Here is a 16,559-nt window from a genome sequence, read left to right on the forward strand (position 1 = left end):
TCTAAACAACTTGCACTTCCTCTTTCTGGGCTTAAAAATTCTGAAAGTTACTGCTCTCCAATGTTTGAAATTCAAGAGGGAATTGATGAAATGAAATTTCGGAAAACCTCTTTATTGGATGGATTTCTTGTTGACTTGTATATGGAGTTTAAAAATGTGTTGTGCCCATTTCTTCTGAAAGTCTCTTTAATGACACTAAACAGTACAACAAAACATCCCATCTTTCCCAAGTCTCTTACTCCACTAGGTAGCAAAAAAATATGCACTTTCCAATAATACAGTCCACAAAGGTATGTCCTCTGTGAAGTTTTTGACTCAAACTGGAGTCTGAAGAGAAGACGGAGACTGCAGAAATAGAAAAATAATTTAGAATTAAACAGTTGAGGCAGAGAATAGTGCAACATTTTCATCTACCGCACTACTCCCTTGTTTTACTTCAAATAGTCATATTATCTAAGAAGGATCTTTTGTTGTCTGCAAATGTTTTAAGTATAATACTTTTTGGGTTGGGGTTTTCATATCCTTTATTTCATGTACGCTCATCACAACCCATGTGTTTTGATGACACTTCAATTTTTTCTGACTTCAGGTTGAATAATTTGTGCTGCACTACCCCACTCATGAGATTTTTAATATGTTGTTATACATGCCATTTGATGAGCGTTTTTGCAGAGCACAGCTGGGTTCATACCAGCATTTAGTCACTTTGATCCAAATAGATTGTTTACTTAATACATGTAAGACACTGCCAGGGTTTAGCAGCAGCCATAAGACATTTCTTTAGTGATTACTAGCTCACTAACAGTACTACAGTAACTATTTCATTGAGAATGGAGTACACTTAGTGTCTTTTATTATACACAACCTTTAGGCTATTGTGGTAAATGTTTACCTAAAGAAAATCCTTTTAAAAGTGCTCCAGCAGTTCTTGATGATACTCACTATCAAATAATCATTTAGTACAGTTGGACCAGATGTATCATTTACATCAAGCAAATTGTTCTTGGAGTGTAAAATATATATAAAGATATATTTTTCTGCAGATTTAAATAGATTTTAATGAAATTTGGGTTCAGTATGTTAATGTGGTTAGTCCGTCACTATTCTTTCTTGTTATAGTCATATTTGTTCATCTTATATTATTGGTCTTTTTTTCTTTTGTAGTACCCTCTGAATCGAAACTCTATTCTTTCGGACCCAGAACTGGATAGTCCAAGGACTTCACCTATTATCTCATCAAAGATTTTCCATCATCACCGTCGCCAAGGATCAGACACGCCGTTCACCCCAAGTCTTGACATTGTAGGTTTGGGCAATGATAAAACAAGGGGTCGTCTTATCAATTTTAGAATAGAGTGCTCTGGAACAGCTCATGTTTATCTTGTAGTTTGCTATGGAGAATGACAATTATTTTCTGTAGCCTAGCCCAGCGGAGGATGTAATAATAACGACCTAAGTGAAGTAGAAACCTCCTCACGCACACCACTAAATATCGAAGTATTCTGTAGGCAGATTTGATTGAAGACGGGTAAATTGAAGTGTGCAAAAGCATCTTGGCAAGGAACTATTTGTAAGGATAACTCTCATGATGTTTAGCTGCTATGAATTTGAGAGTGCTAAGATTGGTCACTGTCCTTTTGGGATTAGTGCAAAGCTTAAGCATAGGTTGAAAACTTGAATCCTAGATAAACGTTTCCTGTGGCAAGCTATAAAAATCTGGGATATGGGATAATGTTCGTTATTACAAAATACATAACCCCAGGTCTGTTCTACTTCTGGCTATGATTTTATGCTTGACTAAATGATGCCTCTACTTGAACTTTTAGGTTATGGACCGTTCACCAAAGCCACTGATTATTGGCGAGGAAGAAGATTATGACCCTGGATACTTTGTCACTGAGGTACCATTTCAAATGATTCACTTTACTCCCCACTATTATTGGCTGAAAATGTTTAGGGTGTGAGAGCAATACAATTGTTCCCAAAATGGAATAAGTTTAGAATTTAAACTCCATCTGTAGCCTTCATTGTCATAATATCACTTGGGACAAAGGGTACTCTTTCAGAAGGCCCTGTGTTGGCAGAGTAGCCAACTTGCATGGGTCCAACACATTATAAGTATATAATTCTGTAGTTTTCATCAACAATCTGATTGATCTGTTTGCCATCAGCCTTTTATAGTCCGAGATCTGCATGCAGGATATTGATGGTGTTGTATTGAAGGAGAAAACAAATCTCATTCTTTAAAAAAGGGTAACAATTAGGAAGAGGGCATATTTTCTACATTAATTAACTTCGGGTGTTGTGTTTGTTGTCACTAGTAGGATGCTGAGAATGTATCAGTAAACATAACATTGCAACAGGAAGCTATCTCTTAATGTTAAATCTGTAGAAGCACATTTTTTTGTTTGTTCCAATTTATTAGAGTCACACCTTGTAGATCCCTTAAGCCTCATAAGCTTTTTGAATGAAAGTATATGTGGGTAGCTGTTTCTCACCTCACTCCCATTGAGTTAGGCTCAAGTAGTACTGAGTGCTAAAAGCAGCTACACCTGTTAGAAAAGCTCTCTGGTAGTATGAATAGAGCCTCTACCCAAACCCTTAAAATCCATGCGCAAACACAATCATTGATATGATTCTTTATTATACACTACTTGTATACAAATCAAATGCCTTTGAATCGTTTTAAATATTATAAACATCTTTTCATCAAATATGGCAAAGTTTAAATATGCAGTAATTATCTTTCATCAAACATCCCTATCCTATTTGTTTTACCTAAGTTTGTTGTAAGCAGCCTTCTATCGGCATGGTTGGGTAAGTGATATCCTAATATAGCAAGTTATGCACTGCCTGCCAGCCTATATTATGGTAGCTTGAAGCTTCAATTCAGAACACCATGGTTCCATGCTGCCTCCAGCATCTGGCCTCTGTTTCCTCCCAACACCTTAAATACCTGTTCGAGGCATATGAGCTGTAGATCGTATACTTGTGCATCGATCGCCATCTGGGGTTGGGCTCGGGTGTTTGCACTTTGTTTTTGTCTCGGAAGAACTCTTTGTAGTCACGAGGTAGGTGACTCCTCCTTAGGACAATAGTGCGGATGGGCATCAACGCCATCTCCAGATGTTTTTTTTCCACCATCAGGTTCGGATGTGATTTGCTGCGCTCCGGGTCGATATCGGTTTCAAATCTCCCTTTGAAGTATAATCCCTCTCCATTTGACGGTATTGTCTCGATCGCGTTTCCTTTTTGATGCACATCTTTAAAACCAAACTCCTCGACCTCGATCCGGGCCGTTAGGCCTATTCGCGCCGACTACACCTGCAGTCAATGGAAAGTACTCCTTTCAAAAAATGACCCGGGTGAGGTGCTAAGTTCCCACAAACAGACTTGCACAAGGTCTGTAACCTCTGCCTCTCCCCGGAGCACGAAGACAAGAACTGCGAGGCCTGTTCAACTTTCAGGTTGAAGAAAACCATTGGTGATCGTCTGGCTCGACGTCACGAAATGTCTTGTGGAAGCAGCTCGATTCCGGACATCTTCGGAGCAGAGCCCAGTGTCCAGCCGGACAACAAGGTGATGCAGAAGACCACTCTATCTCCGAAGCCGACGACTCCGACGTCGAAGACGAAACAGTCACCACGGCTCAGCGGTCCGTGAGTACTGAAACCCCTCTCCCAACCAAAACCAAACCTAAGGCTCTGGTAACACCCTCGCCCTCGGGTCGACAGCGGCAACATGTCTCAGACGCCCCGCCCTTGGGCCCGGTTATGAAACCTAAAGATAAGCCTTCCGGCTCGGGCTCGAGCCAACCCCATTCCGGTGCTGAAAAGTCACCTACGACACCGAAGCACAAGGACACAGATGTGCCACACCCTTCTTCGTCTACACCGAAAACAGCCTCAACGCCGAAGCCCTACCATACCAAAGACAAACATTCGGAACCAAAAAAATCTTCGGAGCCGAAAACGGCTTCGGAGCTGAAAAAATCGTCTGTGCCTAAAAAAGTCGTGGAGTCACAAACTCCTAGAACAAATCGTAAGGAGTTCAAGACCCCGCAGAAAGCCTCCGAGACTTGGCCCAAAGAACATTTTGACCCAAAATCTTCGGCAGCGAAAAAAGACATTTTACCCACGCAACCTGTACCTGATTTTTTGGATCCAAAACAAAAAACTCTTTCTATTGATCCAGAGACTGGCAAAGTCGTCGCCAAGCCTCCAAAAAAGAGGAAACTGGACACTTCAGAGGAATCTGCAATACCCTTGAAAAGAAAGGAGATGAGTACTAACACCTCACCACCTCCTTCTTCTCCTCCAGCTGATCCAAATCTTCTCATTTCTGCACCACACTCCCCACAACATAATGTTTCACCTCAAACATCAGATACTGAGGATGATCATATCGAAGGGGGTAGGAATATAGATCCACATGGGGATGATGATGCACATACCATCCCACACGATGTAGACACTTGGAATGACTACAACACAGATCCCGACCCACATAATGACCCGGACCTCTATCCATCTAGGCCATCACCACCAGATGACAATATTGGGTTTGCGCAACTTCTCAATAGGGCTGCCCAATACCACGGGGTATAGTTACATTCTGATCCCTTAGAGGATGATTTTTTACTTGAAATCTTTGCACCCTCACAAAAGTCCACTTACACCTTGCTAATGTTAAAAGGCATGTTCAAACATGCCCCCGAAGTTTTTAAGGACCCTGTCAGTGCCAGGATTCTAAACACCAGGATGGATAAAAAGTATAAGGCAGCTCCCAATGACCCAATTTACATTAAAGGTCAGGTCCCTTTGGATTCTCTTATGGTGTCTAATGCATGCAAGAGGGCAAGCTCGCAGAGTACAGGCGACACTCCCCCTCCTGATAAGGAGTCCAAGCTAATAGACGCATCTGGTAAACGTATTGCATCACAGGCTGCAAATCATTGCTGCATTGCAAATCATTGCTGCATTGCCAATGCCCAAGCTTTATTGGCCAGGTACGACAGGGCTCACTATGACGAGCTTGAAAAGCTCATGGAACACCTTCCTGACCAGTACAAACAAAAGGCCAACAACCGTATACAAGAGGGGAAATTGATCACAAACACCTCACTTAAATGTGCGCTTGACGTGGCTGATACCGCATCTCGCGCCATTAACACTAGTGTTTTGTTGTGCAGGCACGCTTGGCTCAGAGTCTCTGGATTCAATCAAGAGGTACAATCTGCTATTCTAAATCAGCCCTTTGATCAAGAGCATCTTTTCGGCCCTCAGTTGACACATCTTTAGAAAAGATGAAAAAAGATACGGAAACTTCTAAGTCCATGGGGGCCTTACAATTCCCTTCCCCTAGAGGCTCTTTTCGCCGCTCCTTCTACAGAGCTGGCTCCAAAACCATTGGCTCAGAACATCCCTCTTCGTCCTATAAGAGCCCGACTCAAACGTCCTCCAAAGGATACTTTTGTGGAGTCTACAGAGGCAACAATGGTAAGTGAAGAGGTCGTGGCAACAATAACCGCACCTCCCCTACCACCAAACAGTGACTTCCCTGCACTTCCCCCCCCGATCATCCCACTCCTGTCGGGGGACATCTCTCACAGTTTCTAACTTTCTGGAATTCAATCACAACAGACAAGTGGGTAAGACAAATTATCCAGTTTGGTTACTGCCTGAAACTTACCTCTACCCCCCCAAACATTCCTCCCAAACAATGTCCAATGTCCTCGGAACATCTAACACTTCTCAAACAAGAGGTTCTCTCCCTATTACAAAAACATGCAATAGAACCAGTCCCCTTGCCTCACCAAGGCACAGGAATTTACTCCCTCTATTTCCTAATTCCAATAAAGGACGGATCTCTCGGGCCCATATTGGACCTCAGACCCCTAAACCTCTACATTCAGTCGGATCACTTCCACATGGTCACTCTCCAACAGGTGCTCCCACTACTTCAACAGGGCGACTTTCTCTTCACTCTGGATTTAAAGCACGCCTACTTTCATATTCCCATTCACCCCGCTCACAGGAAATATGTCAGGTTCGTGGTAGATGGTCAACACTACTAATTCAAGGTACTTCCATTTGGGGTGACTACAGCACCCAGAGTCTTCACCAAGTGCCTCGCAGTAGTTGCGGCCCACTTAAGAAGACAGCACATTCATGTCTTCCCTTATCTGGAACACACACACAAAACAATCCAACTATTTCAGGACTTGGATTCACAGTAAACCTCACCAAATCCCATTTCCAACCATCTAACATACAACAGTATCTGGGGGCTACAATAGACCCTTCAAAAGCTGTAGCATACCCCAACCCAATCATGATAAGCACCATACAAGCTCGAAAAGCAAAATTTCAGCCTCAACACTCACTACCAGCGCGAGTGTTCATGCAGCTAATCGGGATGTTGGCCTCTTGCATTCTCATTGTCCCATATGCACAACTCCAAATGCGTCCCTTACAGGAGTGTTTGGCACGTCAGTGGAACCAGGCTCAAAGTCAGCTAACAGATCTGGTGTTGGTAGACGACCGCACCCATTGTTCTCTGCAGTGGTGGAACACACAAAATCTTTCCAAAGGGCGGCCTTTCCTCGACCCGGTTCCACAGGTAGTGCTAACAGCAGACACATCGCTCACCGGCTGGGGAGCTCATCTTCAAACCCATACCATTCAGGGCTATGGATCCCTCAACAAAAACAATTCCTCATAAATTACCTGGAATTGTTGGCGAACTTCCTAGCGTTTAAATCTTTTCAACTCCACCTCGTAAACAAAGCTTTCCTGGTCCATACAGACAAAATGACAGCAGTGTATTACATACAAAAACATAGGGGGACACACTCTCTGCAGCTTTCACACCGAGGCTCAAAGCATATGGAGATGGGCCATTCCTCAAAATATATATCTCCTCGCAGAACACCTCCCAGGAGTACACAATCAAATTGCGGACCTACTCAGTCACCAAACACAGCAGATCCACAAATGGGAACTTCATCCTTCATCCATTCTTTCAAATGTGGGGCCACCCAGAAATAGACCTGTTCGCCACACACCAAAACGCAAAATGCCCAAGCTTCGCATCCAGGTATCCACACCCTTTGTCCAAAGGCAATGCGCTGTGGATGAACTGGTCAGGCAATTTTGCTTATGCTTTTCCGCCTCTCCCACTCATTCCGCTCTTGTTTCGGAAACTAAAACAGCATTCCCTCACAAAGATCCTGGTTGCTCCAACATGGGCCCGACAGCCATGGTTCACAACCCACTTGGAACGATCAGTAGTTCCTCATCAAAAGTTACGCCTCTCACCCAAGCTTCTCACTCAGAACCATGGAGAGATAAGGCATCCAGATCCCAGGCAACTCAACCTTGCGATCTGGCACCTGAAGTCTTAGAGTTTGGATACCTTAATCTCCCACCAGACTACATGAACATCATTAAAGAGGCAAGACGTCCTACCACTAGAGCTTGTCATGCCACAAAGTGGAAAAGATATGTAATTTACTGTACAGATAACAAAATCAACCCACTAGATGCTGCTATTCAAGACATCATCTGTTACCTTTTGCATCTACAACAATGTAACCTAGCGTATACATCCATTAGACTACATCTCGCTGCAATAGCATCCTATCTCCAAAACAGACAACACTTTGTATAGTGTATCAGCTATCAAGGCATTTATGGAACTACTTAAAAGAATAATTCCACCTAGAGTGCCACCCTCTCCAGCATGGAACCTAAATGTGTTACTTACCAGGCTCATGGGTCCCCCATTTGAACCTATGCATAAATGCAAATTACAATTTTTCACCTGGAAAGTAGCTTTTCTGGTTGTGATCACCTGTCTCAGAAGAGTTGGTGAACTCCAGGCATTAACCATTCAAGAACCATTTCTACAAATCCATCATAACAAAGTGGTTCTTAGGAATAATTCAAAACTTCTACCTAAAGTCGTCTCTACTTTCCACCTTAACCAGTCTGTATAACTCCCAGTGTTTTTCCCTCTACCAGACTCAGTAGCAGAACGAGCTCTTCACACGCTAGGCGTAAACAGAGCGATACTTTACTACATTGAAAGAACAAAATCCTTTAGAAAGACTAAACAACTTTTTGTGGCTTTCTCATTAAGGCAACCCTATCTCATAAACAGGGATTGCAAGGTGGATTGTTAAATGCATCCAAATATGCTATGCTAAAGCCAAACGCATCTTAACCATTCCCCCTAGGGCTCACTCCACAAGTAAACTAGGGGCATCTATGGCATTCTTAGGTAACATTCCCCTAGATGACATCTGCAAAGCAGCAACTTGGTCTACACCACACACACATTCACAAAACACTATTGTGTAGACGTGCAAGCAAAACAAGCTAGTTTTGGCCAGGCTGTATTACGAACACTTTTTCAAAACACGGCAACAGATACAGGTAGGTACCGCTAAGGAGTTAACTGCTGTATATTCTTTGCACAAGTATACGATCTACAGCTCCTATGCCTCGAATGGAAAATGCTACTTACCAGTATGCATCTGTTCTTGGCATGTAGAGCTGTAGATTATATATTTTCTTCCTATTCGGCATCAACATATGTAGACACATAGGACGCGCTATGACATTGATCGTCAGCCCACAATGCTGTAGCACTCAACTTCCATCTAATATCCTTTTTTTTTGCTCTTGAGTCCAGATGTGTACATGCGGAGTTCCTGAACAGACAAGATTTTGTCAGCAAACTCGACTAATGACTTTGTAGAGCAGTGTGAGGCCCTCCAATGCTCAATTGAGAGAACCAGGTTTCGCACATAGACTTTCATGGAGCATTGACTTGGTCAGGGGATTTGTATAGCAAGCAATGTTGCCTCTCAACCTCGTTAAGGTCATTTTAGATTCTGAATATGTGCTTTAAATTCAGCCTTAACTGCAACCAAAATTTTACCATAAATGACAATCATCCGATATCTATCTTATGCTTCCCAAGAGATCATGAGTCCGGATTACCTTCCTACTTGTCTTTCAAACCAAATACTCTAGTTCACAGAGAAAATCATATTGATGCACTGGGGAAAGGTTGATTTGGCCAATCTGTTTTAAGAAAGGCAGAATAAGCAGGTGCCATCCATGGAGTGAATGGGTTTCTTGGAGAACAAGCATTGGCATAGCCAATAGTTCTCGCCTTTGGGATCTTATAAGTATTTAATTATGCAGCACAATATCCTTGGTGCAACATCAACTGTTGCATGGCTAAACACTTATAATGTCCCAAAGGTGAGACCTATTGGCTATGCCAATGCTTGTTTTCCTGTGCTGCTTGACAGTAAGGTCTTTCCTGTGTTTCGCTCATTGCTGCCCAGATTTTCAGTAGGTTAATATTTCCATCTAAATGTGTTTACTAGCTGAGTATTAAAACAGCACACAATATGTTTTCAGTAAATGTGTATGTACTTTTTAACTGTATATTTATGCTATAATTGACAACGGTAATTGATGCATCACTACAAAAAGATGCGCACTTAGATTAATAATTTTGGCAGTGAAGCCCCATTGACAGAATGTCCGAAAGGCCGCGTTAGCCCAGAAACTCTTAACAGATTTGTAAATCCTGTTTCCAAGTAGGCGCTGTAAAAGGACAGAGCTCCGGCGCTGTATGCATAATCTGCCTTACATATACAAGACCTTGTGCAGTCCCCGTTGCCACTGTCTTTAATTGACAGCAGAGCGCTCTATATTGCTGGACTACACTCGTGCACTTATATAGCCAGGTTTCATTTATACGGCAGCATTCTTTATTAATTGGACGTTCGCACGTCACCAACGGGACTGCCACAGAGAAACATCACAAGTGTTTAAGGAGATACTATCGGAAAAGTCCTGCATGTTCTAGGCGCGCTGGGAAGGTTAAGTGCAGAATCGGACCATTCTCGCCATGCCGATGTGGCAGGAATTCTTTTAAGGAAAGATTGGCATTTTGTGTAGTTTGCTTCTTCGAGGCGACTTCAGTGGGTGCCACCTTGAGTGGAGAGAGGCCCAGAGGGCTGTTATTTTGAGGTGGCAAGGGAAGGGTTCCCATGAAAGAGGTTCACTGGGCCGCTCACAGCCGGGCTGCTAGTTTACTTTCACATCTCACGTAGGGCAGGGGTATGACAGCTGCTGGCACCAGAGAGGGCATTAACAAGAGATTTACAGCCCGAAGCCTGGCTTCTGAATGTCCCCTTCTGCGCCCGGGTGCGATGCTTGCCGTGTTAGCAGGGCAGGCGCTGAGAGCTCGAGGGAAGTGAAGTGATGCGGGTACTGCTACCAACAAGCACGCGAGTGGTGCGCACGCGCCACAGTGAGACATCTGTTTTCCATTATCGCGCATGCATCTGTGCACGATAATGGAAAACAGATGTGGCCCGTGCGGGTAACCACAAGCAATACGCCGTGGGCGGAGCGAAGGCCATGCACCCGCCTTTACCCAATTGCGTGCTGTCTTTCTTAGAAAGACGCACGCAAAGCCCAATAGCCTATGAAAAACAAAAACACACGCACGAGCGTGTGGTGAGCTTTCTGAAGCCCCTTACAAGAAGTCTCGCCAGAGCAGCGCATGCGCGCTGCTACAGGCTCGACCTAAAAAGGACAACTCATAATAGGCCTTGGGGGAACACAATACAGATTCTGACATCCAGATTGTTTAATTGGAAGTCCTTGAGGTAAAGAATCCATTACCTGGGAAAAAAAACAATTACTAAGACCCGAGGTTTACAAAGCCACCGATGATAGACATTAAGATGGCTAATAAAGAGCAAATTACAGAAGTAAAGTAATACATTGTTAAAAATAGAAAGTTCACATAAGTTAAAACCCTTGACATCGAAACTGTGTCACATCGAAGAGGTTTGTAGGAGACAGTCCCAACAAATCTGTGTGGAACACAGGCAAAATCTCTGAAGCCAGCACCGTCACTGTATGTTTCCCATAACAGTGCATCAACAGTACATTAAGCATTGTCGATCTCTCGGGTTTAACATCTTACGAAGCCAATATTTGCCTTAAAATTCTTGTTATCGCATTATATGCCATAAATAGTCCTGCATATAAGTCAAATAAACAAACGAGCAACATTGAAAACCTAGTCGCACATCCCTATCAATTTAGAGCCCTATAAGAAATGACCTAAAGTGGTGCTCTGACACTATATCACACCTATTGCCATGATGTGTACATCTTGACCTTAGAAAAAATACAATTTTCCCAGGCCAGATATTAGACTAAGAAAACAAAATAGTGGAGCACCCTTCATATGTAAGTGATTGCTGTCATCATGATCCAAATCAATTTAGCTTAAATATGCATTTATATCATTTGAAAAATATAGAGATACTATCTCCTAAATAGACATTGTAGGCTTGTGATATTTTTACTTTTTGTTTAAAAACAATGTCACATAGATTATTATGCATCAGATCATATTTTATATTCCATGGTTTGTTCATCACTTTATTATACATATAAAAATTCAATACCAATTATATATGCATTATTGTGCGTTTCCTTGTTCCACAGATAGTTATGTTGTTCTTCTAGATGATCTCAGCCGACATGTGTTTTGTCCTAAGGGACTTTTCTTTAAGGGTATGCTTAGATATGTTGTTTCCAGCCCATATGTATTGGTCACTCTCGCTTGTGCCAATGAAGGACAGACGAAGACTCCCCGAAAAATCAATAATATCTTTTAAAAAGAGAAGATGAAACTGTAAAAAGTCATGTCCACCCCGTAATGTAAGTAATCAATGGCAACTGTTGATTCCGTACTTTATGCACACAAAAGCTTTCTAACCCTGCTCTTGACGCAGACCTTGATAAGTCCTAGAGGTGAACATTGTAACTGCTGTTGTGCTGTGTACACTGACACTTACATATGAAGAGTGCTCCATTTTTTTTCTCAATTCTAATTTCCTTAAAAGTGAGAAGGTGGCCCCTGCATAAAGGTCTCCTAGCTCAAGAATTCCAGCTTTCTGCCATAGGGTCCTATCATATAATCCAGCCAGATCTCAGAGTCTCGGCAGGCGCATAAAGTAATTTCCAGGGCATATACTTAGCTGCAGTTGCTGCCTACCTTCACAATAGGAAACACACTTCACTGTTCAGGGTCATTGTCATCAATTGATGCTATTTTCTTGGAGCAGGAGTGAGGCTCAAGCGGTATATTTAACCGGGACAGGACCCCTATTCAGTACACCAGAAAATAGGACTGCCTGTCAGGTGGCAACACCGCTAATGTCCACCAGGTAATAGGAAAAGTAATTCAGGAAGGATAGGCTGTGCATAAAAATGATGACCTATTTCAGGAATAAATGCCCAGAAAATTCTCTATGTATTTGATATGCATTTACTGAAATCATTAGGATTTGAGCCTGATTTAACACAGGCGCAGCCAGCACGTTTTTGCCCAATCTGGTGGTCATCACTGCAGTGACCGTGCTTTGGAGTTTTTCTTTGAATTTACAACACAAATACGATTGGAACACAGTTATTTGGATTTTTTGAATATGGTTACTTGTATATAATTTTTTATGCGCTTATGGTATCTATCAGCCTTTAGAAAGCCCTAGGCATGCCAGCCACATTGGGCGAAACACGTGTCTGCTGCACCTTTACCGTACCTGCTAGACGATAAGAGGGCCCCCATGTATTACACTAACAGGACATAACCCTTCTGCGAAACACTACAGCTTTTTGTCTCTTTCTCAGAAACATGCAAAGGCCATTCTCCCTGTAAAGTGGGCATATTCTGGTGGTCAGTCAAATGCATTCAGACCTGTTAAGCAAAGCCAAGAGGCAATTGCCTGCAGCACCCAGACTCCACTCTAGCCGCAAAAAGGTGGCATCTGCAGCTTTCTTAGGTAACAACCATATGGCTGACATATGGAGGCAGATACTTTGTCCACCCCACACACTTTCACCTAGAAATACTCTGTGAATGTGATAGCTCACAAATAAGCTAATGTTGGCCAAGGTTTTCCACATTCACTTTTTCAGTCCTCTGCAACTTCCTCTGGCTCACCACCGCTAAGGAAAGAACTGCTTCACAGTCTATGCAGAGCATGTGTATTTGCAGCTACACATGCCACAAACTTAAAATGTTACCCTGCAAGTATGTATCTGTGGCATGTAGTGATTTAGATTCTCATACGCCTACCATTCCTCACTGGAAGCCTCAAGTTGTTGCTTATGCCTTTCTTCTTACTCTTTGCATGGTCATCTCCTTTTGTTTCTGCCTGCTCCTTTTCATCCTCACCGGCCGTGCAGGAAAGCCAATCTAGAAATGGAGCTGATGCTCATGTGCGTTACCAGTCATAGGAAGATTCACTATAGCATGCGACTTGAAATAATATAAAGCAAAACAATTTGTACACGTCTGAGTCCCAACACTAGATGGCCGGAGTATGCAAAGCATGTGAATCTACAGCACTACTTGCTATGCACAAATGCTTGCAGGGTAATGAACATTTTCCTTTCTTCTATTTTTTTTTCTTGGCGGTAGAGGGAAGAGTTTTCTGAGATATATTTCCCCTTCTGTAACTATAAATGGCAGTGTTACTTGTGCATAGTTTCATTATTGGAAAACCACACTTACATTAACAACATTCTTTAATAAAGTAAAACATATGTAATGTACAACTAGAGGCCTGATTTAAAGTCAGGCAAATTGGTTATTCCGTCACAAACATGACTGATATACTATACACTTTGCTGCAAGTTTATTCCATCCTGTGGCACTTGAAATAAGAATGGTAGCGTATCCTTCACATTGTTGACAGAGTACCCGTCCACCAAAATCTAAATCAGGCCCTATGTATTTACACAATTTAGAGTGACAAACATAGTTAACTTACAAAAATATTATATACAAGACATTCCCAGTTTTTATAAAGAAACGAAAATAACGGTCATATTTTGAATATGGAATGGTTGACAGAACTTTTGAATAACTGTTAAACTTTTTTTGATGCCTCCTCTTTAAGGTGTGTAATGTTTTAAGGAAAGTTTGTAAAAACGTATCAATTACTCTATGTGAGGAAATGGGGTGTATTATGTGATGTGGTTGTGCAAACTCTCTGTGTAAATACACTTACCAACCTCTTTAGGACCCTTAGGTTTTGTCTGGGTAGCAGTGGCACTCCGCAGCAAAGCTTACAAGGTGTTAAGCATTTAAACAGCACAAAAAAAATTAAGAAGTAATTGACATTACATTCAAGAAATCTGACATTCATTTATAAAAGACTGTATTTTTATGAGAATTTAGACACGAATTAAAAACATCCACCAGAGGGTTCCGGAGAAATAGATTTTAAAAGCAATAATAAAGCAATACAGTTTCACTCAAGCACCCTGAGAGTCGTTAGCACGTCTCTGCAGGGGGGCAGAAGCCTGTCTCAGGGAGCAGGATCGGAAAGGCACAGGAGTTTTAAAGGAAACAAAGCGGTAGCTTTGCTAAAGCTGCTCACTACAACAAGTTACATTAATTTCAATTTTAGATACAAGTCTGGCTTAATGTAATGAGTTGTTGGATACCTGGAGTGCCCACTTTGGTATCACCGTTTGAGTTAGCACAGCTGAGGGGGTCAACGTGTAACCCTGCACTCGTCTATTGGGTGACCCAGTCTTTCCACAGCGACTATAGTTTTGCATGCTATACTCTCAGGAATTGTAATGTATATGTCCTGCCTGTGTCATATGTTTCACCCTGCCTTTAGGGCTTGGTAAGCCTGTCAGAGGGGTGTCTTACACACATGTTCTGGGGGAAGTGGTGGCTTTGCCGTTGCAAGCAATGGCAAAGTCGGGCTAGCTGTGTATGACTGCTCTACCAGTCTGCAGTGGTGAACTGTGGGACTTGTTTTACTTAGGGGACCTCCAGGGTTGCACAATCAGTGCTGCAAGCACTGGGCACCAAGGCAACGTTTATTAGGGACCTACAGGTAAGTTAGCCATTTCCAATTGGGTATAGCCACTTTGACATACACTTTAAGGGTCAGGCACCAAAACAGAGGTCTGGTTAACAGGCCTACGTGCACTCTCACGAGTCCAAAAACCAGCAGCATCATTCGAAAACTTGGGGTTGACCTTACTAAATGAGGCATTTCCTTACACTCTAAAATGGTTTAATTATAGAGTTGTTTAAATTAAATGTTTTTTAAATTAAAGGTTTTTTTAATCAAAGAGGTTATATGAATAAAGGGAAGAAAGAAACATTAGTTGCAGTGTCCATACACATCTATTTAATTTCCAGTTCAATATCTCTTACAATCCAAACTTTAATGTATATAAGGCCCACTCTCCAGCAACCACCATATTTCCCCCATCATCACTTTCACACGTCACTCCGGACCTCCAGAATATTTTATATGTTCCTGATCTCTCATCTTCATCTTGCATGGTATCTGAGCATAAACTAGTTCCCATAAGTATTACATCTGAGATCCCTCTGTTAATCAGGGGATTTATTATGGAAAGTAATATCACTTCACAGCATTAACAGATTTGTTTGTCCAACAAAACTTATTTTGGTGATATATTGGCTGCCCATTATCTACATTACAGTAATAACATGATCTCATTTGATTTTTTCTTTTTTTTTTTTTAAACAAAATTAGTTGTTTTCTATATCTGTTGCTGGGTGTAAGCCCTGGGATTCAGTTGGTTGAAAGTAATTCTAGACTGAAGAAAGACATGGTTGTCAATTGAAGCCATAGCACTGTTGTGTATTGTTCAGTTCATTAGCTGTAGTCACTGATGCAGTCTCAAATTGGTTTTCAAAGAATCTTTAGAGGTTTTTCATGTAATTTATTGTGTGACTTTTGTGTTTTTCTAGTGTGACGAGTTGTTCCAGGACTTGGAAAAGCTGAAATCCCGCCCGGCTTACTTAGGAGTTTTCCTGCGATACATTTTCTCTCAGGCTGATCCCAATCCTTTGGTAAGGCAGCTATATTGTTGCATTTGTTGTTTAGAGTATGCATGTCAGTGTTGGGTGACAGGAGTTATTTATGCAAGTAGGAAGCAATTGAACATGTTCATTCATATTTTGAATATTTGAAAAGTAAAATGCCCTATTTTATTCATTCTGTACATAGACTGTACTTTTTACTTTCCTCTCTTTTTTGTTTTTCAAGATTTGGCTCCATACTACATGCATTTCGCTCTATTCTCTACTCTTGGTCCCTCAACCACTCCTCTTGCATTAAGCATACATAAAAATCGTATGAAATAGGGTCTTAGTTGAGGGATGTAGGTACCCACCTCAGATAATAGCCACAATGTTTGTGAGGGTGAATTTTTAGTCACTAAATTAGCCTGAGCTCAACCCCTTGTTAGCTCTGGCACAGATCAGACAGTCTTAACCTAGAGGCAATGTGTAAAGTATGTATGTAGTAGTAAAACATTAATAATGTTGAAATGCAAACACAATATGAATCTCAAAACAAAGTAGAAACCTAAAGCAAAATTTAATAAATAAAATCCCATCAAAAATCCAATACAGGAAACCGGAGAGATGAATTGTTAAAATTTTGA

General features: G+C 41.8%; 1 protein-coding gene across 4 annotated transcripts in view; it reads left to right on the forward strand.

Moving 5' to 3' along the window:
• LOC146772936 (rho guanine nucleotide exchange factor 11-like) overlaps window positions 1-16,559 on the forward strand; it is an 896,981-nt gene that overhangs the window by 320,824 nt on the left and 559,598 nt on the right. For all 4 annotated transcript variants that reach the window (XM_085639320.1, XM_085639323.1, XM_085639321.1 and 1 more), the window contains exons 11-13: window positions 1,165-1,302; window positions 1,827-1,901; window positions 15,862-15,963. In XM_085639320.1, coding sequence (XP_085495446.1) covers window positions 1,165-1,302; window positions 1,827-1,901; window positions 15,862-15,963 — 315 coding nt within the window. The remainder of the gene's footprint in view (window positions 1-1,164; window positions 1,303-1,826; window positions 1,902-15,861; window positions 15,964-16,559) is intronic.

This window comes from Triturus cristatus, chromosome 12 (genome assembly GCF_964204655.1).
Source record: "Triturus cristatus chromosome 12, aTriCri1.1, whole genome shotgun sequence".
Classification (NCBI taxonomy): domain Eukaryota; kingdom Metazoa; phylum Chordata; class Amphibia; order Caudata; family Salamandridae; genus Triturus; species Triturus cristatus.